The 27,507-nt window shown below is 43.9% G+C and overlaps 1 protein-coding gene across 1 annotated transcript in view; it reads left to right on the top strand.

The window, feature by feature from the left end:
* Positions 1–25,838, top strand: part of col1a1b (collagen, type I, alpha 1b) — a 29,245-nt gene extending 3,407 nt beyond the window's left edge. Inside the window, exons 5-51 of the mRNA XM_064321721.1 lie at positions 677–769; positions 1,790–1,864; positions 2,395–2,439; positions 2,640–2,693; positions 3,150–3,203; positions 3,724–3,777; positions 4,055–4,108; positions 4,208–4,261; positions 4,354–4,398; positions 4,819–4,872; positions 6,023–6,067; positions 6,417–6,470; positions 7,104–7,202; positions 7,297–7,341; positions 7,431–7,529; positions 8,099–8,152; positions 8,462–8,569; positions 8,833–8,886; positions 9,258–9,356; positions 9,693–9,746; positions 10,616–10,714; positions 11,928–11,981; positions 12,239–12,292; positions 12,739–12,792; positions 12,907–12,960; positions 13,471–13,515; positions 13,638–13,736; positions 14,186–14,293; positions 14,726–14,833; positions 15,206–15,259; positions 15,746–15,799; positions 16,238–16,345; positions 16,749–16,802; positions 17,472–17,525; positions 17,871–18,032; positions 18,454–18,561; positions 20,442–20,549; positions 20,883–20,936; positions 21,073–21,180; positions 21,395–21,448; positions 21,545–21,652; positions 22,103–22,156; positions 22,482–22,589; positions 22,739–23,024; positions 23,124–23,314; positions 23,481–23,723; positions 24,473–25,838. Of these exons, the coding sequence (XP_064177791.1) occupies positions 677–769; positions 1,790–1,864; positions 2,395–2,439; positions 2,640–2,693; positions 3,150–3,203; positions 3,724–3,777; positions 4,055–4,108; positions 4,208–4,261; positions 4,354–4,398; positions 4,819–4,872; positions 6,023–6,067; positions 6,417–6,470; positions 7,104–7,202; positions 7,297–7,341; positions 7,431–7,529; positions 8,099–8,152; positions 8,462–8,569; positions 8,833–8,886; positions 9,258–9,356; positions 9,693–9,746; positions 10,616–10,714; positions 11,928–11,981; positions 12,239–12,292; positions 12,739–12,792; positions 12,907–12,960; positions 13,471–13,515; positions 13,638–13,736; positions 14,186–14,293; positions 14,726–14,833; positions 15,206–15,259; positions 15,746–15,799; positions 16,238–16,345; positions 16,749–16,802; positions 17,472–17,525; positions 17,871–18,032; positions 18,454–18,561; positions 20,442–20,549; positions 20,883–20,936; positions 21,073–21,180; positions 21,395–21,448; positions 21,545–21,652; positions 22,103–22,156; positions 22,482–22,589; positions 22,739–23,024; positions 23,124–23,314; positions 23,481–23,723; positions 24,473–24,619 (4,023 nt within the window). The 3' untranslated portion in view covers positions 24,620–25,838. The remainder of the gene's footprint in view (positions 1–676; positions 770–1,789; positions 1,865–2,394; positions 2,440–2,639; positions 2,694–3,149; positions 3,204–3,723; positions 3,778–4,054; positions 4,109–4,207; positions 4,262–4,353; positions 4,399–4,818; positions 4,873–6,022; positions 6,068–6,416; positions 6,471–7,103; positions 7,203–7,296; positions 7,342–7,430; positions 7,530–8,098; positions 8,153–8,461; positions 8,570–8,832; positions 8,887–9,257; positions 9,357–9,692; positions 9,747–10,615; positions 10,715–11,927; positions 11,982–12,238; positions 12,293–12,738; positions 12,793–12,906; positions 12,961–13,470; positions 13,516–13,637; positions 13,737–14,185; positions 14,294–14,725; positions 14,834–15,205; positions 15,260–15,745; positions 15,800–16,237; positions 16,346–16,748; positions 16,803–17,471; positions 17,526–17,870; positions 18,033–18,453; positions 18,562–20,441; positions 20,550–20,882; positions 20,937–21,072; positions 21,181–21,394; positions 21,449–21,544; positions 21,653–22,102; positions 22,157–22,481; positions 22,590–22,738; positions 23,025–23,123; positions 23,315–23,480; positions 23,724–24,472) is intronic.
* The last annotated feature ends 1,669 nt before the right edge of the window (positions 25,839–27,507 follow it).

The raw sequence follows: 27,507 nt of genomic DNA, 5'->3' as shown, positions 1-27,507 counted from the left end.
TCACTGTTCACTAGATCAAATCTAACTGCATTGCAGTGTCCTTAATTTCAAATTAAATTTAAATTAAGATAATTTCATATTTTTTTAATTTCTATGATTTGTTATGGTGACAACAGAAACTGTTACATTTATGTACATTTTTGAATCAAAGTTAAGGACCACAAGCATTGCTGTCAGATCAAAGCTTACCCTATTTTGACTGTCACTTAATGTACAATTAAGTGCTTCATATATCAATGCATTTTTTTTACTACTATTATCCATTGTTATTCAAATATCTGTGTGGATATTTAGTATTGTGATATATGTGCAGCACTTATGATTATGCAAAAGGGAGACTGAAATATTGTTTTCAATTAAGTCTTGATTAGGTAAAGCTCATAACAACAGTAAAATACTAAACATGAGGTCACAGTTGAACTGAGAAAGTTGAAGGATGACCTTTTGCTGCAAGTTAACATTACGGGGTCTTATGAATAAAAATAGGCCAATCATTTCTACAGATTCAAACTTTGATCTCAAACAATTTAATTACATTCTATAAAAATGATATTGTAATACACACTGAACCACATCAGTGAGAGCGAGGGCTTGTTCATATACACTGTGCTGTGTAGACAGCCTGGTTTTGCTTTCTGTTTATGTGCTGAAAGCCAATCTGTTCATCATCATGCAGGGTCTCCCTGGTCTCCCTGGCAACGATGGCATCCCTGGACAGCCTGGACTTCCTGGGCCCCCCGGCCCCCCTGGACCCCCTGGCCTTGGCGGAGTAAGTACTGAACCAAAAAAAGAACCTGATGATTTGGGGGGTGGGGGGGGAGGGAGGGAACTGCACAAGACAGGCGGCATGGTGGTGCACTGGGAAGCACTGTAGCCGCTCTCAGTGTGGAGTTTGCATATTCGCCCCGTGTCCGTGTGGGTTTCCTCCGGGTACTCAGGTTTCCACAAAGACATGCAGATGAGTCTTATTGGAAACTCTAAATTGCCCATAGGTATGTGTGTGTGAGTGAATGGTGTGTCTGCCCTGTGCTGGATTGGCAACCTATCCAGAGTGTATTCCTGTCTCTCGCCCAATGCAAGCTAGGATTGGCTCCAGCCCCCTGTGACCCTGCCCAGGAATAAGCAGGCATAGATCATGGATGGATGCTAGATTATGAATGGATGTAGTAGATAATGTCCCAACCTCTGAGACCAGTCTGAGACATGCATCACAGGACTGCTCTCACAATGACAATGAAAGAGTGGTTATCTTGTCCAGTTCAGCACTGATAGTGAGGACAGCTCTCATTGGCCTACTGTGAGCTGTGTAGGGCCCCATTGGCCTACTGTGAGCTTTGTAGGGCCCCATTGACCTACTGTGAGCTTTGTAGTGTCTCATTGGCCTACTGTGAGCTTGCCTATGCTCCATTGGCCTACTGTGAGCTTTGTAGTGTCTCATTGGCCTACTGTGAGCTTGCTTATGCTCCATTGGCCTACTGTGAGCTTTGTAGTGTCTCATTGGCCTACTGTGAGCTTGCCTATGCTCCATTGGCCTACTGTGAGCTTTGTTGTGTCTCATTGGCCTACTATGAGGTTTGTAGTGTCTCATTGGCCTACTGTGAGCTTTGTAGTGTCAGACAGGAGGCTAATTAAATGGAGGGTAAAGGTCTCATGGGATTAGGCCTCATAAGTCACCTCTTTTTGAGCACATGGGATGTGCAGCTGAATTTGCTTCCTGCATTGCATTTGTTACAAAAATGAAAAATATAAATTGACCCTGTTTTATTTTGTCCTTTTTTCTCTTCTGCAGAACTTTTCTCCTCAAATGTCACATGGCTATGATGCGAAATCCGGCGGCGGTGACGTGGCAATACCCGGCCCCATGGTACGAACATCAGCGTCCGACAGCCACCAAACCAGGAAGAATATCACAGTCGTGGCTCTTTGAGCGTGCCCTGTAGGTCTCGACCTGGGCAGTGTTTATTGAGAAATGTGCCTATAAGGTGTCCCCACCCAGTACATGGACATGAATAAGGGACAGTTTACAGTTTAGTCTGATTAGGGAGAAACCTCTAGAAATAGTGTTCCCACTGTTCCTTGGATCTAAATATATTTTTTCAAAGGTCTTGTACGCATGTGTTTTAGATACCATCTTAGAATGTCAGCAGAGGAGGATCATGACTAGCTCAGATGCAGAATGTTATATGCAATGCAGTTTCAATTAAATTAATCAGGAGTCTTCCTCGATGTTTAATTCTGAGGATCAAAAGACATCCCTATTAGGGTATTATTATTATTCCTTAACAATACTGTTTTATATCAGTTCCAGAGAGGACAGCAAATGGGAGCCATCATTCACAATGATGACTGCAGCTGATGGTGCGCATGTCTTACTTTGTTATCTTTATCCAATAGGGTCCCATGGGCCCCCGTGGACCCCCTGGGCCCCCTGGTCTTAACGTAAGTGTTACTTCAATACAATTTTATTTGTGCACATTTTCAAGTCTATCACTATTATAAAAGACAAAGAGCTGACTGTTATTGTAGTCTTATTGTAGGTAAGAGTCCTCTTAAACTGTAATTCACCCATCTTTTATTAAGATAGTGGCGATATGCCACTCTAACTGTAGACCTGATCTTTCCTCTTTATCATCCTTCAGGGACCACAAGGTTTCCCTGGCCCCGCTGGTGAGCCTGGTGAGCCCGGCGCTTCTGTGAGTACCCCAAACAGAACCGTATACCCCATCTCTGACACCTCCCCCACCTCACAACCTCAACCTCACTACACCCAAAGCCATGTCCAGGCCCTGAACTGAGGGTGCAGGCTTCTGATGGATGCCTCTGCTATCCTGCAGTGCCCTCAAGAGTCAATGCTCAGTCCCACTGTAGATCCAGACAATACAGTTGCCTGTACACCACAGATTCGGTATTAAAAGAAACACATGTGCATGGTTACTATTGGTTTGGGATTTCATAGATGTTTAATGAGGGTCGTTGCATCACCAGTATGTATGAATCCACATTTGAATGGTCTCATACTCTGATTTTATGCATGCATATGCAGGACGGGTTGTTCTGGGGCTTTTGTGATTGACTTTCACGCAAGTTACACACGCATGCGCACTTTCTTATTTCTTTTTGTCAGTCACTGAATTGTGTGTGTCTTCCAGGGTCCCATGGGTCCCCGTGGTCCATCTGGCCCCCCTGGAAAGAATGGAGATGATGTAAGTAGAAAGAGAACACCTTTCCTTTATGCAAAGTGGCATTACATTACATTATATTCACCTGGCAGGTGAAACATCACATTACATTATATTCACCTGGCAGGTGATCTTATCCAGAGAAACTTGTGGAGGTCATCATTGTTATCCTCTGGAATACAAAAGTGCAATTTCACCAAGAAGGACCAGATTGGCCCAAAGTTCAGTTTCTGCACTATTTTGCACCTTGTGGTGAACATATGTTTAGGGATCCTCGCTTTCAGGTCACCATTTTCCTTTTAAAGCCTTCATTCACGCCAGTCACATGCAGAGGCCTGGTGAAGACCAGACCTGCTCTCATGCAAAACAGATATTTCCTGTATTTCTGACTCAGGCTGAAAAAACTTCTCCCATCATTGTTTCCTTCATTTGCTTGCCGAGACCCTCGACTGTACAATTCCAATTCAAGCACCAGTCGTTTCACCGAAAACCGGTGTCGACAGCTCCCGCTGTGTGTCACAACGGCTCTTCTTCTCTCGTTTAGGGCGAGGCCGGAAAGCCTGGTCGCCCTGGTGAGCGTGGTCCATCTGGCCCTCAGGTGAGTCCCTCTCTCATTTTTAAACTTCTGCACCTGTCTTTCCAATGCACCTATGTCCCATGCACAGTTTAATTTAACTGCTGGTTCAGGGAGAAGCTGTTTGAGAGTCAAATATTACTTAAGACAATCAATATTTGTTAGTAGCTCTTTGAACGTGACACATTGTGGTTTAATTTGATCCCTTATGGGCTTAAATGGGCATATTGTCTGAAGGTATAGTGGATTTATTTCAGCTGCTTTTTAAATAATTCCATTGCCTCTTTTTTCTCCCCTCCAGGGAGGTCGCGGATTCCCCGGAACCCCTGGACTTCCTGGCATCAAGGGACACAGAGTGAGTGGCAACAAAATGGCGGAGCGCACGGATGACTCGTGCCCTGAGTGAATGAGACATGGCCTTACCATGTTAAACGGAATTGTCTTCCTTTACCAGGGCTTCAGCGGTCTGGATGGAGCCAAGGGAGATTCCGGTCCTGCCGGACCCAAGGTAGGTTCTGGACTCACTGATGTGTAAAGCACACCCATACCACCATGCCTGTTGTCATAAAGGCCTAATCTGCACTGTCTCTTTGTCCAAAGGGAGAGGCTGGTCACCATGGTGAGAATGGTGCTGCTGGTGCAATGGTGAGTGGTACCATCTTTTCTGCTGTCAGACATCGACTTAGCACAAGAGAGTGCTCATCTATGCCAAATGGCTTTATGCAGTGTAATAACATTTCAGTGTCAAATGGTTCACTGTAGCATCGAAGTAAACTGGTGAAATCTGATATACATTAGCATATCCATAAGTGACAGTGAGACTATGCCTGTTTTATATTTAATTTTCAATTTGAGGTACCCATTGGGTAAATAATTTCCCATTACACCTGTAACTGCTGAACATAGTCAAATTCATGCAATAAACACAAGGCCCTCTCATTGCAAGCACAGTTAGTTCGCATCTTTGCTTTAGCTACGATGGATATGTGGTTCGTCAGGTGCTGGTGTTGCGTGATGGCGGTTGTTCTCTCCCTGACTTGCCCTCTCCCCTCCTTTTCTTCATAGGGTGCCCGTGGTCTCCCCGGTGAGAGAGGCCGCCCTGGACCCCCTGGCCCTGCTGTAAGTACACCCCAACAATGCCAAATTCGCCCCCTCCTCATCGAAAAAACAGGGCATGGTTATCTGCTGTCCTCACTGTCTAAGGGTCAGGTGTACTAGCCTCTCCCAAAAAGCCGACCTCAAGGGCTCTCTACTGCCTGGCCAACTATCTGTAAAGTATTCCACTGTGTTTTTATGCTGGTGTGGGGAAGACCATTTCTATTGCCTTCCACTGTACATTCAATTCAATAGTGATCCAAATGACCCAGATCTGTCGGGTCAAAAGGGTAGCTGACCCATCAACCCCATCCCTTCCAGCCCTGCCCCCCCCCACGCCCCTCACCTCCATCTAGTCTTGTGTGGAGGGAGCCAGTACCAATTAATATTCACTATCTTTTGAAAAAGAATAGGTCTATTCCCAAATGACAATTATGTTCATTCATGATTTCATTAACTGGTGATATCATGGTAATATACACTTTGTAGGTTTCTTTTAGACAAAGTGCCTTGCTCAAGCAGCAGCATGTCATCCCCTTGCATTTCTCATGATTTGTGATGATAATGTACGATAAAGCATGTATTGCCACTTCCAGAAATCATGACTGATATATTATGCAATGACTATAATTAAAATGCAAACCACATAATTAAACTAGCATAAGTCTAGTTTTAAAAAATAAATGTATCAAGCAGTCATTTGGCAAATGGTCTCACGACTGTGCTCCTGGTCCCTGTCCTCAGTTTGCAGACAGTCTCTCTATGTCCTGGGCAAACCACTAAGTCAAATTTTAAGTGAAGTTTTCTGCATTCCCTCTCAAGAACAAAATGCTAAATCAATGCTGTGCAGGAGTACAGCAACTGAGAGCTACAGTAACAATCACAGATCTACCTAGCATGCAATAAATTATACTTGCTAATTATAATGACTCTTGTCATTGCCCATTTTCCGCTTCAACTTAAAAGACATAAGGGATTATTGGACGGGTGTATAAGTGATTCCAGAATTTCAGTGGTATTCACTGACTGACATGATTTGTCAACACACAACCAATGCATTTTATATATGTGGAGAGAGTGAAGACTTATAGGAAAAATGACTGACAAGATGATAGGAGTGTTAAGAGATTATGTTCTTCAGTTATTGAGTTCTTTCTCTCTTCTTCTCCTGCAGGGTGCTCGTGGTAACGATGGTAACGGTGGTGCTGCTGGTCCTCCTGTAAGTAAACAATACCGGTTATCATGTCATAAATGAGTTTTCCACACACCAAGAGCCAGAAAGAATAAAGATCTGTGCATTCTTCTACCTCAAGACATGACAAAAAAGATAAAGAGAATATACTTATATTTCCTCATGGTGTGTCTGTCTATTTTAACATTTGTACAGTGAAATTTGCACTTGTATACAAATGTGAAGTGCTTAAATATTTCACTTTGACTGACTTGCATGCAGGTTTCATACAAAGGTTTATAAGAACAACAGGCGTGTGGCTCTGATGGCATTAAAATTATTGAATGGGTCTCAGACTTAATCCTTACCCTTCCTTCTCCTTCTCCTCCTCTTTCAGGGCCCCACTGGCCCCGCTGGTCCCCCTGGCTTCCCCGGTGGTGCTGGACCTAAGGTCAGTGTCCTCGTTTTCACTGCTGAAAAGAGCTGCTTGCTCCGCACCTGCATGGCAGGACCACTGAGCCGCCACCAGAGGGTGGATGCCCACGTGTCAAGGCTGCCTCACTATGTTGGCTCAGTCAGGGGATGCAAACAAGAGCCCTGCTTCTCTAGGAAGTAGACCCGCGTAGGTAACAGCTGAACTACCTCTCAAGAGCAAGAATACACAGTCAGTTATGGATTTCCTCAGAGCTTTGCCTTACAAACCAGGAAGAGGCAGTGTGATTGCAGATTTATGAAAGAAAACTGCTTTCAACACCTCCAAATGTGACTGATAGTCATTTGAAACACAGAAGTTTATGATTGTTTATTTACTGAAGAACTGAATTTACTTAAAACATACATTGTCAAACTAGCACAGATTATTTAAAATTAATGTGCGGTATACTTCATTCCAAGATTACCATTTTAAATATTCCCCAGTGCCATATATTTGTTCTAACATTCCCTGTGGCAAAATCCTGTCTTTCATTTTGAAAAAAATACTTTTATTCAGTTTTTGTCACATTTACATCATTTACATTAAAGCTCTGTGACCTATGCTGACACCCTAAGTTAACTCTTGCGTTTGTCCATTTGTCCACCACAGGGAGAGACTGGTCCTGCTGGAGGCCGTGGCTCAGAGGGACCTCAGGGATCCCGTGGTGAGCCTGGTAACCCTGGACCTGCTGGCCCCGCTGGCCCTGCTGTGAGTGTAGCCTTCAGGGCCCCCATGCCGCCATCGCGTGCCCCCTGATCCCGGACTGCAGTACTCACTTGTGCCTACTTTTTATTTCATGCAGGGCAACCCCGGATCTGATGGTTCCCCCGGTGCCAAGGGCGCTCCTGTGAGTATGGCCTTCCTGGGGTTTCCAGCTGTGCTTGGTCTGTTCTCATCCAATGATGCGTTACTTAACTTTGATGGTTCCGTCTCTAGGGTGCTTCTGGTATTGCTGGTGCCTCTGGATTCCCTGGCTCCCGTGGCGCTGCTGGAGGCCCAGGCCCTGGCGGTGCTCCTGGCCCTAAGGGCAACAACGTGAGTGACCTTCTTTCCATTCTGTTTTTACCACAACACCTCCATATGAGATTTACAGAGTATTATGTATATAATGTATGTATGTGCTGTATGTATTGTAGGTACCTGTCTTACATGCATGTATAATGAGCAATGTGCTATTGTGCTGTCCTATTGTGTGTTATTATGTACACTGTCTTGGTACAGCACGCACCAGATGTGTCTGAAACAAATTTCCTTCAGGACAATACAGTTTATCTTATCTTATTTAATGATAAGGAGATGTGACCCCAAGGGCTGATTTGCAATTTGGCTTCACAGCGCATGTGACTGCGACAGTGTACAGGATAGAGACCTGAGAGTGCTTTACCAGATCCTGATGCTCCATAGTGAAGATTTCCTGAGTTAGACCCTGAATTTCAGATTCTCGCTCTCATCTACTAACCAAAAAGCAGAAGAACAGCAGTAAAGTAGCTTCTAGAGTAAATTATTTGTTAGATGCTATCCTTTACATTGGGTAAGGGACGGGACTCTATAGGATTTGAAAATTCCATGTACTTAATCGTAACCTTTTTTGTTCTGATCTACAGGGAGATCCAGGTACCCCTGGTGCCAAGGGAGAGCCTGGTACCAAGGGAGAGCCCGTAAGTACACCTACTCCACTATACACTTTTATTTAATCTCAGAAACATGCATGTGACTGTCATAGCATCTCACAGTATCTACTCTGGACACCAATTAGTTCAGCTTTCCATATGAGTCACCAAACCTCACATAATTTCCAGTGTGTGGGAGACTTTCAAATCAGAGCATTTTTTCAACCACTGGATACATTATTGCTCATCGGAAGAGACTGCCACACCACTGTTTTGGAAGCATGTATCCCAAACTCCAAACTATTAAAATATTCAAGATATGTATCTGGAAGACTGATTTCCCCTCTCTATGTTTAGGGCCCTGCAGGTGTCCAGGGTGCCCCTGGCCCATCTGGAGAGGAAGGCAAAAGAGGCGGCCGTGGTGAACCTGGTGGTGCAGGACCCCGTGGACCCCCTGGAGAACGGGTATGCTTGTATTTCTGTCCCCCTGTGCTCCTGTCTCTTACTACTGTGTCCCTCTCCCTTATATCCACTTTTACAGTATCTAGCATTTGGATGTCTACATAAACATAGAAGCAATACTGCAGCTTTAAAATTTTACTAAGGAAAGTAAAGTGTTTATAAAATCTACCAATCATAATCTTGCTGAACTGCATTAATAATGAGCACTTGATGTTGCTGGAACTGTGTTCCAGGCTTTGATTAAATGCATCTGTTTTGCCATATAGGGTGCCCCTGGTAACCGTGGATTCCCTGGTGCTGATGGAGCCGGTGGCCCCAAGGTAAGCATCCCTTTTACTTCCCTTAGAGATTCCAGGCATTTCCACATTGGCTGTTTGTATCTATAGAGAAAAGATTTTGTATTGGAACACAGCATACAGGATCATATTGACATACATTTTCAGGTTTATGCTCCAGAAACGTTCCAGTCTTTACAGGTGTAAGCAAAATGTATAAGGTGCCATGATTTGGATTATGTTCAGTAAAAATATTCAACCTAAAAAAATGTCCTCTTTATCATACAGATGTGATGTATGCGGCCTGGATCCTGCACCTGCTGCAGAAGTACAGTGATCTACTCTGAGCAATGAAACTAAACTGACCTCTCTCTCTCTCTCTCTCTCTCTCTCTCTCTCATATGCACACAACATAGGGTGCCCCTGGTGAGCGTGGTCCTGGAGGTCCTGCTGGAGCCCAGGGTGCCACTGGTGAGGCTGGCCGCCCTGGTGAGCCTGGCAACCCTGGATCCAAGGTAAGAGGCCCCTGCCCGTCTGCTGGACGCTGGTGAACAGACACAGTAGCGCAGACTGCGCTCTACTTCAGTGCCGTGCTGACACCAGCAGGGTACAGAAGTCTGAGCTGTGAGGGACCAGACTGAGCACTGCATTCATTAGCAGAAGTGAAAGTGAGTCACATCATGGAGGAGTACCCTCCACGTGTGCAGGTCGTCTGGCCTATTGCATTTTGAAAGAGAGCTGGTTGAGATCTATGCAGACCACATCTGAGAAGCCAGTAATATGGACCTGCAGGGTCAGTGAACATCTCTGTGCGTAACCTGGCCCTCTGTCTCTCTCTCCCTCTGCTCTAGGGTATGACTGGTAGCCCTGGCAGCCCTGGCCCTGATGGCAAAACTGGTCCTTCTGTGAGTACCAAACACCCCCTCCTTCACTTTTGGGCACTGTAGCACACCATTGTGTCATTACACATTATGTAATACCCTGTCCAAATAGCATGGGGCACCATACAGTACTATTGTATCACTTGATATAGTGTGCTACCAGCTAACACTAAAGCCTTTTCATAACATTTATTTAATATGTGTTAAGTGGCCACAGAAACTAGCCTTTTCATAATATGCAAGTGGATACTGTAGTTTATACTACTGCATTACAGCCTGAAGCTAATCAGTGAGTTGCTATGCAGGTGACATCACAAATGTTTTAAAAATGGGATAAAAACATAAATCATTATTAAAATGTTGTAAAGCACACTCTCAAAATATATTTATCCAGTATACCTTATTTTTAAGTGCTTACATGGCCTTTTATACTACTTGCATTTTTTTGCAACGTAAATTATTGTAAAATACTGAAGGATGTTAGTGTAAATCCCTGGGGAACAGTGTACTAGCGAAACCTTAACTGGCTGCCCCTGTCATCCCACACCAACCATGAATATTTGTTTATTGTGAGATTTGTATTTAAGGTTTCATTAAGATTTATGTTGGAAATTAGCCAATTAAATATATGCTGGATCCTTCTATTATGAATTGTAACTATCCCTATCAAATAGATTACATACTAAAAAATGATGCCCCACTTATGGTGAATTGCACTACAGTAAAAACAGTATTTTAGGATCATTGTTTACATACAAATCTTTCAGTGTAACTAAGAAAATGTTATTCTAGTGTATATGTTGAATGCATTAATAAAACTACATATCCCAGGATGATTCAAATTGTACTGTTGGCACTTAGTGTGGCTTACTGTATCTGTACTCTTCCATCAGGGTCTCCCTGGACAAGATGGCCGCCCCGGACCTCCTGGCCCCGCTGGATCAAGAGGTGCCCCTGGAGTCATGGGTTTCCCCGGACCCAAGGGAACTGCTGTGAGTATTGCCTCTCCTCTTGGGGTGTGTGGATTGGAGGACTTCATGGGTCCCCTGAAAATCAAACACAATCTGATCCGGGACCCAAGTGGGACTGGGTTTAAAATTCAAACTAATTTCTCAGGTACTGGTAGGGTCCATTACAATTGTCCTGACACTGGGGTATGTGCAACTACATCTGATGTACCCAAGGCCATAGCTTTTTGTTTTATTTTGTGAAAGGAATCACATGCGGTGCAGCTCAAAACACACAACCCTTGTTATTGGGATTATGAGAGTTTGAATTGTGATCAAGATGGAACCTTTCTTTTCCAAAATAAAATGCTCATTAGTTGGGAGATTGTACAGTGAGCAACAATAAGCAGTTAACTCATCTGTGTTGAGGTGACTGCTGACAAGGAAAAGGAAAAAACTGGGGTTTGGATCTGGGTATCCACAGCTCTCTTCAGGTTCTGGTCTCCATCATTTGAAAATGGGTTGGGTTTGGGAACGAAGCCCACAGGTGTATTTTGGGTTGGGTGCATCTTTTTGAACCCATGAAGGCCTCTACTGTGGATCATGTGGATTGTGTAAGCTCTGATGTGAAATAAGACGTGGGCAGAATTGACGGAATTCTCTCTGTATCTCGTATGTCATCTTGATTTCCAATATCCCATATTCCATTGCTCAAGTATCCTTATCCATCATAGAATGCAATATCCCATATCTCATCATGCATTGTAATATGGTAAATCTGCATGGAAGGCATATTCCTTCATTCTTTTCAAGAAGGGCACAATGTTAATCAATATAGTTTGACACATTTCAGAATGGACATAAACAAGTTCATTTGAAGACACATAGCTGTAGATATGTTACATTGTATTTTAAATAGATCTTAAAGGAGGGCAAATACCTCAACCACCACCAATCCCTAGTACCCACCTGTGTGAAGCATGGCAGCCATTTTGTGTCAGAATTCTCACCATGTGCCACCTTGCCATGGCTTAAATATCCCTTATAATCACTTAAATGGTCAGTCATTCCTGAGTTCTAGATGAAGTACAAACTGTACGACAAGAGGGCTATCTTAATATAGCCTCGGGGGATTTTTGTAATGCAAAATTAGCGTGAATGAGTTGTAAAATGTGATCCACTGTGTATAAAGGTGTAAACTGGAATCATTCAAGCTGAGAACTGAGGAATGAAGAACTTTCCCTCTTCTCCCCCTTAGGGTGATGCTGGAAAGGCTGGCGAGAGAGGCGCTGTGGGACCCGCTGGTCCTCTTGTAAGTACCGCCACCATTTCACCCTGGTGAAAAAGATGAAAACATTTATCACACTTTCAAAATAAATAAACAGTTAAAAACACCTGCTTGTGTTTAAGAATGTGCACTGAAAAATACAATGTCCCTCTTCTTGGCGATATTGTGATTGGAGTATTTATTTAAAAATGTGTATTAAGACACTTTAAATGAGGATTTAAAGCAAGATACAGCATACTGCATTGTTTTTTATCTAAAATTCAAAATGCCTTTTTTCCCAGGGTGCCCCTGGCAAAGATGGTGATGTTGGTGCACCTGGTGCTCCTGGCCCTGGTGTAAGTATGACATCTGTCAATCATGTTTTTTGAGACCTTCTGCCCTTCTTGCTGGTGGTCCCATGCAGTGATGCTCTTTTGACCTGCGGGAGTTACGGTTGTGTTCCTCTATACTGGCCTCACTCAAAACTATAGTCAATGTCTCCTTATTTATGCTGGCTCCACATGCCTAGTAACTGTAAATATACGGCACCACTGATTTGTAGATACCCAAAGTACCTGAGTTTGAGGAACAAAATCAATTTAAACAGTCTTCACATGCAGCATGTGAAGCAGGATGACCTTGGCCTGACTTTAAAGATGGCTGCTCTGAAGAGCATGCTTTATTTTTGTCTCTATTTCCGTTACCTATCTTGTTTAATATGGCAGTTCTCATGCCTGGAGGATTACAGGCATGTCATGTGCTTAATAACATGTAATCCTATGTCTTTTCTGTCTACCCTCAGGGACCTGCAGGAGAGAAAGGCGAGCAGGGACCTGCTGGGGCTCCTGGATTCCAGGTAGATTTCCTCCACACATCTATAAACTCTATATTTTATATTATCCCTTATTGAATGCTCTCCCTTGGTTTTGGATACAAAATCTAAATCAACGTTGTTGTGTCTCTGTTTTAGGGTCTGCCCGGACCCCAGGGTGCAACTGGTGAGGCTGGCAAGCCTGGCGAAGGGGTAAGCTCTTGCGTCTGATCATCAGTGTCAGACCCTCCTGAGAGAGAGCCAGTTCACCTGGGAAAGTTCAGAAATTTTTTTAAAAGTTTGGATTTGCTGTGACGTAAGATCTCATTAAGTACTTGATAAGTACCTTGGTATATTTAGAGGCATTGACTTCAGGTTCCTCTGTAATTATCATTAGCACCTTCTGTTGGTGTTTTATAATTTAGATGTACAAGGTTTTCCAACGGAACAACACCTTTCACTGATGAAGGATATACAGGATGTGGAAATTCATTTAAAAAAATTTCAATATTCAATTTTTATTTTAATATTAAAATACCTTTAATATTTTAGCCTCACTTTTATATATTTAATCAAACGTTGAGTCTTCTACTAATCGTACATGAATGTAGCTTCTAATTTTCAGATATAATAAAAAAAAAAACTTAAATGATCTAATATATCTTCATTGAGTCTGATCAACTCTAATGGATTAACAGATTAATCCTTATTGTTTGTTTTTAGGGTCCTGCTGGTGAGACCGGTAGTCCTGGACCATCTGGACCCAGAGTAAGTACTACAAAATCTCATCCCTCCTCCCTCCCACCCCAAAATGATTATGTTACCATTCTAGCAAGGTAGCTACCAAACCACCACCCTACTAACCATACGTCTCTCGCTACCCCACCCAGGGTGACAGAGGTTTCCCTGGAGAGCGTGGTGCCCCTGGCGGCGTTGGCCCTGCTGGACACCGTGGTTCTCCTGGCCCAGCTGGTAACGATGGTCCTAAGGTGAGGATGGCTACATCCCTATAGCTTGGGGCCACATCCAGCTCCAGTGACGTGTTCCTCTATGGTTCAGCCCAAGCACACAGGCTGTCAAAGTCATAATGCTGTTTCAGTAGCAAAGCTGGTTTAGGTGTGATCACCAGTCGGTTTGTGTACTGCTTAGTTCATAAATCTGCAGGACCCGATCCTCTTTACTTTACATGCTGATGTAAATTCATTCGCACAGTGTTGCAAATTAATGTTTGAATTCTTACTACTGCTCTGAGCCAGAAAATCATACAATTTATTAACTTCACAACGTCAAAGATGGTGTTGGTGTATGAGCCCGAATGAGCATTCTGAGGGCTTGGGATATGACATTGACTTCCTGTAAAACTTATCACAGACATTTGCAGCAGTGGATTTATGCAGCTCACATGCTGATCACCCTCCCTTCTCTCTCTGACTTCCAGGGTGAGCCAGGTGCTGCCGGAGCCCCCGGTGCTCTGGGTGCCCCCGGTATGCAGGGAATGCCTGGTGAGCGTGGTGCTGGTGGCATGCCCGGTGCCAGAGGTGATAGAGTAAGTAATGTGACTGCATGCACAAACATGTTACTCAAACACATGCACACAAACACGCACATACACACACGCACACACATGCACGTATGCACACACGCACGCACGTACAAACACACATGCACACACACACACACACACACACGCACGCACGCATGCACACACACACACACGCACGCACACGCACCGATATATATAACGGGAAATTTAAATATTTAGTGAATGGACAACAAGCAAACATCAGTGTGATTATTTAATTTTATAATCCCACTGACCCATGTTGCTAAAATAAAATACTAGAGGATGTAGTCAGGCGTAGTAGAGCTTTTACCAAACATGGCCTCTGCAGGTGTAGAGCATTTAGGGTACACTGCTCGTGACCCAGTATTGCAGGTTTCAGTAGATCCAGAGATTCACTTTCATCTGTCCTTTCAGGGTGATGGAGGTCCCAAGGGTGCCGATGGTGGCCCTGGAAAGGATGGCCTCCGTGGTCTGACTGGTCCCATTGGTCTTCCTGGCCCCCCTGGTGGTGCTGGAGAGAAGGTAAATCCCAGAATGAAAAGGGAAGCAGGTAAAATGGGCCTGGCGTGAGTCCCAACCAGTCTACATGTGAAGAGTGTGCAGTAGGCATGTGTTACTAATAAATCCTGACAAATATGACTTAGTGTCAATTTCATGCAATTATTGGGACTCCTCTCTGCTGTGACAACTATACAGGATCAGCATATTTATTTTTGAAAATAGAGACAGACCACCTAAATATATTTGCAGCTCTGGATGTAAACATAATATAGAGTTTCATGTTTTATTTGTAGGTGCTTTATAACGATTATGCGCGCTGTTGTTGGTGCTGTTGACCTGGTGTGCTCTTTGAAGTCCTCACCTTGTACCTCTCTCCTCTTCCTCTCCGCCCAGGGTGAGGGTGGTCCTGTTGGCCCTGCTGGTCCTACTGGCGGTCGTGGTTCCCCTGTGAGTAGCTAACCGAGCCCTCTGCACTGTGTACACACCTCCATGCCAAACCAGCGTTTCACCACAGCATTATTCACAGGGCGTGTCACACTTTTAGAGTAATCCTGGAGGCTAATTTTCTCTCTGCTGTACTCATTACATTACATTACATTATAGGCATTTAGCAGACGCTCTTATCCAGAGCGACTTACATTGTATCCAATTATACAGCTGGATATATACTGGAGCAATGTAGGTTAGGTACCTTGCTCAAGGGTACAACGGCGGTGTCCTGCCAGGGAATCGAACCTGCTTTAGGTTACAGTTCCAGCCCCTCAGCCGTTATACTACACTGCTGCCCACAGTCAAGGTGTACCACTAATGGGTAATGCACAGAGCTAGAGCACACCGAGTATTGTTTAAAAAACTCTGGGCGCGTAATTCACGGAAAGGTCAGCGATTTTCGGACATTTGACCTCTGACATTTGCCCTTTTCCTACCCCTCAGGGTGAGCGTGGTGAGCCTGGTGCCCCTGGACCTGCTGGATTTGCTGGACCTCCTGTGAGTATAGTTCCCTGTCAGATTCTCTGTACAATCTAAAAAAGACATGATTGCATTGACAGACATACATTAATCAAAAACATACCTTACAGCTTATTATAGCTTAGTACACACCTAATAACATCAACATTCCCATTTTGTGTAGCCCCGTCTGAAGACTAAGAAAATATTAAAATGCCTGGATACCTTGTGGAATTAAAAATTGTATGGTTGTATTGAAAAAGAGATAGACATCTCAGTGGAACACACCTAGTTCAATAAAGGAGAAATAAATAAACAAATAAATTGAGATAAAATAAGTATATTTGTGCTATTAAAGCTCAATGTATATCTCCTTCTTGAATTAGTATGCCTTGACTTAACAGTAAATACGTAATAGGACTGATAAAAACCCAACTGTTGTCAAGGCCATTTGTGACATTACTTTCTCTCCTACAGGGTGCTGATGGCCAGCCTGGAGCAAAGGGAGAGACTGGTGATAGTGGCCCCAAGGGTGATGCTGGTGCTCCCGGACATGCTGGCCCTGCTGGTGCTGCTGGACCACAGGTAGCCGTCTTTCTGTCCTCCCTGACTTCAAACATGAACAACTCTCAGAACTGCTGTTGCTTGACTGCTCAGGCAAATCCGTAGTGTGGACATAGGTGTAACTATGGCCGACTGTAGCTTTACTAGAGTTGTGAAATAACCCTGTTAGTAACTCTAATTACTCCAATGAGCAAAAAGTTACACGTCTACGTTGTGTAATGCACTGGGAAATCTGTAAGCTGGCTGCGCGAAGCAAAGATAAAGCATCTTGATGCATGAGTGTCTGTCCGTCATTTGTTTAATCAAGTGCCCCACCTCACTGAGTTAAAACATGAGTGGTAATACAGTAGGAGCTTCGCAGTATCTGGCCATTGGACAAGTGTTTGTTCGAGGCTGGCTGACTCGCTAATGGTTTTCTCCGTAGGGTCCCGCTGGTAACGCCGGAGCCAAGGGTGCTCGTGGTGGTGCTGGTCCCCCTGTGAGTAACAGCTCATTTCCTCTGTAAACTCTCGGATCCTCACAAGTTCAATTCTGTTGAACTGAAATAAATGACTGTACGAAGATATCAGAATCAATACAGAAAGTCTGAAATGGAGATCAATCAGTGTTACGAGGATTGCACAAATTAAAATTTGTAATTAGCTTAATGGAAATTTGGCTTGGTAATTACATTTAATGAGAGGTTAAAGAAATGTATTAATTAAAATTATTTGATTATAGAATAGTGTAGATTTAAAAGCACATTTGCATACATGTACTGATATGTACTGATTGCAGTACAGTGCTGCTTCTGAATTTTACAGTATAGTTCTAAGTCCCTCTGGGACAATGACATTTTGAAAATTTAGGTTAGCATTTGTTGTATATTCATTTCTGAAATATTTCAACCTCTCGGTGGCAATGTAGTATTTTGGTTTGGCAGCTGTGCTTACAATGTAAACATTGTGGATTGGACTGGGGTGCTGCTGTTATTCCCTTTAGCAAGGCACCTGAAATGCTTCCATATACTATACGGGTGTATACATGGATGTGTATAAAAAGGTCATTTGGGTAATAGTGTCTGTGGAATGCAATGTCTTTTTTGTTGTTTGGATATTGAATATTGGAGAACAAGTTAGGCAGCCCAGTTTTTTTCTGGTGTTTATAGGGTGCTACTGGTTTCCCTGGTGCTGTTGGTAGAGTTGGTCCCCCTGGCCCTGCTGTAAGTATCTTCATCCTCCTCCTCTTCACTCCTACTCACACGTGATAATGACATAATAATAATAATAATAATAATGACCGAATATCATGTATCATTTCCATCATCAACATTTATGAAATTCTCACCAGATGGACTCACCCATACATTACTCTTAACATCAAACACCAGTTCTCAGTCCTAGTCGGTAATATCTCAGACCCTATTCATATTGGTGGCGAACACCAATGCACACATTCTGTCCATTGATGGAGATTACAGGACGTATCGCTGAATGTCGTGCCACAGAGCATATGTTTTGATAGCAGACCGGGTTCTCACTTCTCCTCACTTCGCTCTGCCTCTTAGGGTGCTGGCGGACCCCCTGGTCCCCCCGGACCCGGTGGAAAGGAGGGAGCTCGTGGCAACCGTGGTGAGACTGGCATTGCTGGACGTCCCGGTGAGCCTGGCCCCGCTGGCCCTGCCGGACCCCATGGCGAGAAAGGATCCGCTGGGTCCGACGGTCCCGCTGTAAGTACTGTCAAAATGGCGCCGGCTTTCCGGCCCCCGAGGGCTGTGCGGGCGGAGCTGACGGCGAGTAGGGGCCGTTCGCACGCCTGGCCGCAGATCCTGCGCCTAGCGATAAAATTAGCAGAGCTAATTCTCGCCACTGTAGGGTGATGTAAAATCTGAACAGTCCGGATGTTTTAGAATGGACAGAGTGCAGAAAATCAATGAGCGTTCTGTGCCCATGTGACAATGTGCAGCCGGCTTATTTGTGCTGCGCTGCGGCGGTGTGGGTGGGGAGGGCATTGTGCTGAGCTGCGGCGGTGTGGGTGGGGAGGACATTGTGCTGAGCTGCGGCGGTGTGGGTGGGGAGGACATTGTGCTGAGCTGCGGCGGTGTGGGTGGGGAGGACATTGTGCTGAGCTGCGTCTTTTCTCTCCCACAGGGCGCCCCTGGTATCCCCGGACCTCAGGGTATTGCTGGACAGCGTGGTATCGTGGGTCTGCCCGGACAGAGAGGCGAGAGGGGTTTCGGTGGCCTCCCCGGCCCATCTGTGAGTGGCATACGCCCAGCTCCCGAATAAACACACAGAGAGATAGCACTAATGACTTCTCCAGGTGGGACTGTTCTCAAAAACCAGCTGCTGATGCCTGCCACTGTACATCTTGGATTTTCAGCAATGAGTGCACATGGGCTCTTTAATTACAAGTTCTTTGTGTCCATCGTGTGTCCATGGTGTACCCTTTTATATGTTACTAAAACCTAGCTTAAAAGCACTCTAGGTGAGACAAATTCTTAATGAAAAGTTTGTTAATGATTTTGATAGCAGAGGTCGGTTGTTGGTGTGACATGGAAGGCCTCCATGATGTCATCATCTGTGGCCAAGGATTTCAGATCCTAGATGCTCCCTAATTGGGCAATATGAACTTGTTATCCTGCTTTTCTTGATCAATGACATCCATAAGGCTTATCTTGAAGACATGGTCATGGTGGATTGTGAAGGCATGTGCTCTTACACCTGACCACCATCATCAGAAATATGTATTCTAGACACAGCCACTGTCTGCATCCACGAATAGCAAGTTGGCTGCGCATAGTCCTCTATTAAGATCACAGACACAAGAAATGGAATCAGAGAGCTCATTAGCATTGGTAAAGCATCTTCTTATTTGAGATGTTCTTCTAATGATACATGAGTCATTTAGAATTAAACCTCCTACTGCATAATTCCTCCAAGAGCTCACCCTTCTTTCTGCTGTAGAGTCACACATTGTTAGTCTTAATGGCTTGAGTCTCTGTGACTCATTATGTGCACATGGCACACTGTTATATGATTGGATGAGCACAATTTTGGTGTGTTAATATTCACCATCTGGTATTGCAACAACAAAATGAAATCTAGTGAGAGACAGTAAAGGGAAAGGAAGGTGATATTCTGGTTTTCGAATGAGGAAATGTCTCTCTGACACATGGCTGACTGGGCTACCCAGCTTGCTAGATAGCTTATTGGCCAGGCTATCTAGCTAACTGACTATTAGTTTTTGAAAAAATTTAAGTAATACAAATTATAATGCTAATTTAAAGCTAGAATGTGCTAGCTTGCCTATGGGCTGGTTATGGAACAGGTTTGATGATAGTGTGTATTTAGAGGATTTAAAAGTGTCGCCTACACTCCACAACCCTCCTTAAGGTAACCACATGGTTCATTAATCAAATTTTAGATCAGTAGTTTCCCTCCTGACCTTATCCCACTGAGGGTATATTTCTCTAACGGACTGATAATCAAGATGCCTACAAAGGGAAACTGCACATTGTATACTGGCACACACATCATTTTTGGAATTGTCATTTTTTTTCTAAATTTTACATCTTTTTATGACAATTTTATGTCATGTTTTTCTCCCCAATTTGAGGCTCGCCAGTTATGACTCTCTTTTTCACTTGCTAATTTTTGAAAGTTTTATCATTCTTTTCTCCCCAATTTTACACCACAATACTGCTATATTGCATGGATCAGCACAGGGGGTACTGTGACTGAAACCTGCACATCCCTCCAACGCAGTTGCCATTGAGACAGTAAATTCCACAGTACTACAGGAGAGCTAGCATTGATAAGAGGAGAGGCCCATCTCTTTCTGGCAACTGATAGCCTGTGAGTGCCTGGTATATTGCTGGGAGGACCAATTACAGCATTAAGCTCAGGAATCACAGATGACTGAAACTTGTGGGACAAAGGTAACTACTGTTCAGCCAAAGCTTGGGATGTTTATGCTATAGGGCCCAGTCTGGAGATTGGCTTTACCAACCTAGCCATTTTGGAGCTTTAAAAAAGCAGTTTATGATAAAAACAGTAAAAAATAGAAATCACAGATGGATAGATGTTTCTTTAGGTTCCAGATCTAACCTTGACCTGTCATATCTGTGTCCCAACAGGGAGAGCCCGGTAAGCAGGGACCCGTTGGCCCCTCTGGTGAGCGTGGCCCCCCTGGCCCCATGGGACCCCCTGGACTGTCTGGTGCTCCCGGTGAAGCCGGCCGTGAGGTAGAAAAAACCTCTTTATTAAGTTGCATAAATAATATTCCGGGTTTACAGTGCATTAGCTACTGTTGATGAAACCTTACCCGTACGACAGGAGGCGTACAGACAAGCTATGCAGACTGTTAAATACATAATACCCTTGGTTATACGTGTTTATGTATATGTATATCATATGTGAATTGAGGATTCAATACAATAGCCAGCCTGGAGCTAAATGTGGCAACCTGCTCCTTATTTTTTATTTCAGCTTTCATACTTTGTACTCAGAAATTGAGGGTTCTACAATTCTGATCTCAGCACACCTCACACTTAGCATGTGCACTTGTCCTTTATCAGGGTTCCCCTGGTCATGATGGTGCTCCTGGTCGCGATGGTGCTGCTGGCCCCAAGGTAAGCCTGCTCATTTCAAAGAATATTGATGCATTCAAGCAGCAATTTCTGTGTACTGTAAAATGTGGACTTACCCGTTATCTGTGCCAGTGAAGTTTCGCTCATTCCTGTTTGATTCTATGTCTGTTCCCTGTAGGGTGACCGGGGTGAGAGCGGCCCATCTGGTGCTCCTGGTGCCCCTGGACCACCTGGACCCCCAGGCGCCATTGGTCCATCTGGCAAGAACGGAGACCGTGGAGAGGCTGTAAGTGTCTTGTTCTAAATTTACCTTTCCAATTCCTTGGCTGTTTCACAATATTTGTCTCAGTTATGTAAAAAATGAGAATTTTTTTAGCTCTTGAATGTTAAGAATTATGCATATTTGTATTTAAAGGCGGGTCCCTGGTTAACCGGTCTGATCAGTATGTATTGAAGGTGCTTTATTGCTGTCTCACCTTGTGTTCCTCTCTCTACTTTAGGGCCCTGCTGGTCCCTCTGGTCCCGGCGGTCCCGCCGGTGTTCGTGGCCCTGCTGTACGTCCACCGCCTCGTTATGAACGCAGTCACCCAGATGGCATTAATTATCCCCCTTAGATAGCACGGGTAACAAGCGTTTGCCCCTCTCCTCAGGGCCCCGCTGGAGCACGTGGTGACAAGGGTGAGGCAGGAGAGGCTGGCGACAGAGGCATGAAGGGACACAGAGGTTTCAGCGGTCTGCAGGGTCTTCCCGGACCTGCTGTAAGTAAACGCCTCCGCACGGCCACGCCTGCCCGTGCTGCACTTACACTTAACCTCATCGCTCAACTAGGCCTTTAACCAAGCCTTACTGGATCGACCTTCGACCCCCCGCATCATTGCGCTGTACTTCTCTCAATGGACAACGTGCACTTTATTTTATGAAAGTGGGCCTTAATGACAGCGAGGCTTCCTTCCTCTCGGACACTGCAGAAGGATGTTTCATTATCTAGTGCTCTACTGTCAAACATTTATGAATGCTGGGAGACTATGAAAGACATAAAGCCTGTTCGTCTTTATAGACAGTCACTCAAGAGTCATTTAAGAAGCTACTTTCTTTTAATATAGATAGTAGTTTTTAATTTCCCTCAAGTCAATCCTGACTGTCATGCTAACTGCAAATCTCATTTTCAGATGATACTCAGTCAGATATTGTGATGTTTCTGTTTTTAGGGCGCCCATGGAGAGCAAGGACCTGCTGGACCTTCTGGTGCTCCTGGACCAAGAGTAAGTATTACAATCATCACGATTACATGATTATAACCTGGTAACACACTACAGTGCTAAAATACAACAAGAAACCAATTGCCTTTTGACGCCATTAGCACTCATGTTATTTCCAGTCAAACAACTTATCAGATTCATGGCTGTCAAGTTTCTCCTTTTCTTGATATTCACACATATTATACACTGAGATGACAGTTAAGATTTCATTTAAATCTGAGGTATATATTGATATCTGCTTCTGTTTTAAAGTAAAATTTGGTGCAGTATAACATGTTTTAAGACGACAGGATGTTCTAATCTTAGTTGTGCTCTCTTCCCCAATCAGGGACCTGCTGGCTCTTCCGGTTCTGCTGGCAAAGATGGCATGAATGGTATGCCTGGCCCCATCGGACCCCCTGGACCCCGTGGTCGCGCTGGTGAAATGGGACCTGCTGTAAGTGAACCACTTTTACCCCTCGTGTTTGGTGTTTAGACCTGCTGCAAATCCCCCACATTCTGTGGGGTTGCAGCAATACTTTGTAGCCTTGGCGCTACCTCTGACCTCCTCTGACCTCCTCTGTCTCTCCTCCCTTTTCCACGCAGGGTGCTCCTGGCCTCCCCGGACCTCCTGGTCCCCCTGGTGCTCCAGGTGGCGGTTTCGACTTCGGCTTCATTTCCCAGCCTGCCCAGGAGAAGGCCCCCGATCCCTTCAGATCTGGCTACAGAGCCGATGACGCTAACGCAGTGCGTAACCGTGACGTGGAGGTGGACACCACTCTCAAGTCCCTGAGCCAGAAGATCGAGAACATTCGCAGCCCCGAGGGCACCCAGAAGAACCCCGCCCGTGCCTGCCGTGACCTGAAGATGTGCCACCCTGAATGGAAGAACGGTCAGTTGATGCCCAGAGTTGATTCTCAGCATTCTTGCTTTTTTTTTTTTTTTTAATGGTGACTTGCTAACCAGGTCTGCTCTCTTTTCCCCCTCTCAGGTGAGTACTGGATTGACCCCAACCAGGGCTCTGCACTGGATGCCATCAAGGTCTACTGTAACATGGAGACTGGCCAGACCTGTGTTGCTCCCAGCCAGGCTGAAATTGCCAAGAAGAACTGGTACACCAGCAAGAACCCCAAGGAGAAGAAGCACGTCTGGTTCGGCGAATCTATGACCGAGGGCTTCCAGGTGAGTCAAAAGCAAGCACTATTGACTAGGGGTGTATTTCTTCCTCAACCCAACATTAGCTGTGTAATTACATTACATATGGTTATTATTTCAGTTGTGCAAACACTGTGTTGTGGTTTCTTTGTTGCACTAACCTGCATCCCCTCAATCACTCCTCCTCCCACAGTTCCAGTATGGCAGTGAGGGCTCTGATCCCGAGGATGTCAACATCCAGTTGACCTTCCTGCGCCTGATGGCCAACGAGGCCTCCCAGAACATCACGTACCACTGCAAGAACAGCATCGCCTACATGGACCAGCAGACTGGCAACCTGAAGAAGGCCCTGCTTCTGCAAGGCTCCAACGACATCGAGATCAGAGCCGAGGGCAACAGCCGCTTCACGTACAGCGTCAGCGAGGACGGCTGCACGGTGAGTCTCCCTGTCCTTCTCGCCTCGCGCTGGAGCTCAGGCAGCGGGTTACCCCTCACACTGCACTGTTAAAGTCAGCCGCTGGGTGCTGCCAGAGCCCTACCAAATGAAGTCAACTGTAGATAGTCCTACTGTGAGTTTAGAGTTGTGGTTTCATTACCTTAATGGTATGATTACTGCATGTGAGGATTTACATGTGTGATAACTACATGTGAGGAGTTAGGATGTGAGGAGTTACATGTATGATAACTACATGTGAGGAGTTAGGATGTGAGGAGTTACATGTATGGTAACTACATGTGAGGAGTTATAGATGAGGACTTATGGGTATGATAACTACATGTGAGGAGTTATAGATGAGGAGTTATGGCATGGTAACTACATGTGAGGAGTTATGGATGTGAGGAGTTACAGGTATGATAACCACATGTGAGGAGTTATGGATGTGAGGAGTTACGGGTATGATAACTACATGTGAGGAGTTATAGATGTGAGAAGTTACGGATATGATAACTACATGTGAGGAGTTATAGATGAGGAGTTATGGGTATGATAACTACATGTGAGGAGTTATGGATGTGAGAAGTTACGGGTAAGATAACTACATGTGAGGAGTTATGGATGTGCATTCCCACTTTCATAGTTTCATATGCAGCGATAGTACTATGTGCTATCACCAGGAGAAATGTATAATCAACGTAGGAGAGCTTTCTCACCAGACCTGACATTCTTCTTTCCCCTTCTTACAGTCACACACTGGTGCATGGGGCAAGACGGTCATTGACTACAAGACAACGAAAACATCCCGTCTGCCCATTATTGACATCGCTCCTATGGATGTTGGTGCAAACAACCAGGAATTTGGCATTGAAGTCGGCCCTGTCTGCTTCTTGTAAAAAAAGAAATCTGGACTTGAAAATGTTTTTTTTTCCTAGCAGTCATCTCTCTAAAGTGTTTTTCTATCCATTAAAAACGTAAGTTTCATTCGGCCACAATTGATCAACTTGCTTAAAACTGCATTCCTGAGGACGTGTTTGTGTGTTATCCATTTAAAAAAAGAAACACAAACTTTTTTTGGGACCACGACTCTTGCTGACACCAACATCAAGGACACTTTAAAAGAATCATTTGTTCTCTGGCAACAAGAAAATAATATATGCTTGTAAAGTGTAAAATCCCCCTGGAGTTTAAAAAGAACAAACATGAGATACAGGTGACTTTTTGCCATTTTTTACCACTGCGGAAGGACAATGAAAAACAAATGCTATGTACCATTTTCTGGTGTTAAATAAATCTGAAAAATGACAGTGAAGTGTCTTGTTGTTCTAACCACAAGGAAAGCGATCACCAGAAATGTTCTGTTCTTAAACGTCACAGGCAAAATGGTAGAGAACCCGGGGTTTGACTTCATTTGAAATCTTATGGCTACCTCAGCAAAAAAAAATGTTACCCAGAGCATTCCATAAAAACACCAGGTCAGGTTTTACACAGCAGAACGATGATCGAAAAAGCAAGCAACAGTTGTCAAAGGTGCTATTTCTTCGTAAGATCCTGTTTGTGGTGTGTGCTAAAATATAGATTTTAGTCATATGTGATTGTCAATTATACTTACAGGATCTTTGGTGCTACACATTTTAAGAAATGTCTTGCTGCCAGAGCTTGTTTTTCTTTATAAAGTGAGTTGAAGACTATACAGCAGAGTTTGACTTAAAGATCCTTATTGTAGATATGATGCATGTGAGCATGTCTGGTGTAGATTAAGCAAGTGGATTTGTTTCAGTTTTCACTATTTTCTTACCACTCGCTGTTACACTTTCCCCCCTGTTTTGTTTCTTTTTGTTTTGTTTTTGTTGTTTGTTTTTTGACTGCTTTTGTTGTCATCTCCTGGCTCCTGGCAATACACATCTTTCACCCTTTTGTTCCTGTTTGTTTTCTTTCTAGTGAAGGGTTTTTAAAAAATGAAAATGAAAAAAAATGAAAAGACTAAGGAAAAAAATCAGAGAAGCAGACACACTTTGGGGGTTAAAAGAGGATCTGTACCTATTTTGTATATGTATAATAATTCGAGATGTTTTTAATTATTTTGGATGCTGAAATAAAGCATGTTAAGTGGTCTACCTGATGTTTGTGACGTTATCTTGAACTTTCTCCCCTGACTGCTCACTAGTCTTAAATAGAGCACAACTTTCACCTGTTTACAGGGGTTTTTATTGAACTAATATGATAAGAAAGAACACCTATAAAGGATTCATCACTGGACTGCAACATTCTGTCCAGAATTCTTGCATGTTGGTTCCAATACCATCATGCTCCTTAAATGCTCTTTAAATGGGGGCCACTTCAGCACTCAAGTTTGGTTGGGTGTCAGCAGTGCAGGGGAGTCATATTAGCTCTGAATTACTCAGGAGTTCCGGTGAAGTACTGGGCTAAATTACATAGAAAATAAATGGGCTATTTTAAATCAGTGAATATTTTTGATACGATTTCAAATCAAAATTAACCTTAAAAGGATTTATAAAATAAAATGCCCTAATTCTTAGCTTCCAAATAACAAGTCATATATTATTTTTCTAATATTTTAGTCAAAAAAGCAAATTTGCAAGTGCTGCTCATCTTCAAATACACGTGTAATGAATATATATATATATATATAGAAGTAAACAATTCAAATGTTTTTTTTGCCATATTATTCTGAAACTAAGTTGAACTTACATTGATAATGAAGCCTTTTTTATGAGCAATCCACATGGGGGCACCAAACTTTCTACCTCCATTTATGTCCTCATTTTCACCACTTTTAAACCCCTCAACACATGAGATGCTCACCCACTGTTGTCCGAAGCATTGAAATTCTTCCAAAGCTACTACAGCCAGATTTCAGGTGCCTGATTGGCTGAAGAACCAGCTGTTACAGTGTTATGAAGAGGAGGAAACTCTCACCCTCCTTGGGCGGCACAATGGACAGTTATACACCTTTCCACAGGACTCCAGGAAAATGTCTGCACTTATATGGTGAGCAATCTGTTCCAAGCTGTAGCCCAGTATTGCTGCCCCACAGACGTGATTTTTAGCTGTCTCTTAATGAAGCTGTATCTGTACTTTAGCAAGTAGTTAAATAGAGTATTAAAAAACAAAAACATGTTATTTATTCAGTGTATATATATATATATATATATATATATAATCATTCTGTGAAATTGGCCAAATTTTAAGAAAAACCATATGCTTCTCCTCAAGCTCAGGCACAGCATTATCCCTCCTTTCCAGGCTGACTAGCTCTTAAACCCATAGAAAACAGTTTGAATTCATTCCATTGTAAAGCAGTTTCTCAGACCTGGTCCAGGGGGCAAATGCTGTTTTTTATGCTAGTCAAACTCTCACAGGGTGTGATTGAGCTGTTACCAGAACGCTGATCTGTGTTGACATTATGTTAGAGCTGCTTTCAAGGCTATGGCATCACTCAGAGCAATACATCTTGGCTCCCTGGTACTCTGACCAGTCGGTGTGCTCCAGTGTTCTTTCATATTACTGTTTTATCACTTTGAGTGGCATGCGGTGCAACGTAACGTTACATTTACACTTGCTGTTTGATGTTGTGTGAATGCAGAGTTGTGTGCTGCTGTTGTGGAACATTGGTCTGCTCCATGTGTATGCTATGGTGGGGGCAATTCTGTCAATTCAGTCAATGAATCCTGACAGAGCATTACAGGTATAAGCCTAATTTCAATTCATTTCCTGAATTGACCGAACTGAAACTGAACTGAGCCCAACACTACACACTATG

The sequence above is a fragment of the Anguilla rostrata genome, chromosome 2 (genome assembly GCF_018555375.3).
Source record: "Anguilla rostrata isolate EN2019 chromosome 2, ASM1855537v3, whole genome shotgun sequence".
Taxonomy (NCBI): Eukaryota; Metazoa; Chordata; class Actinopteri; order Anguilliformes; family Anguillidae; genus Anguilla; species Anguilla rostrata.
Note: the sequence above shows the minus strand (reverse complement) of the source record. Positions and strands in the feature narration are given on the sequence as shown.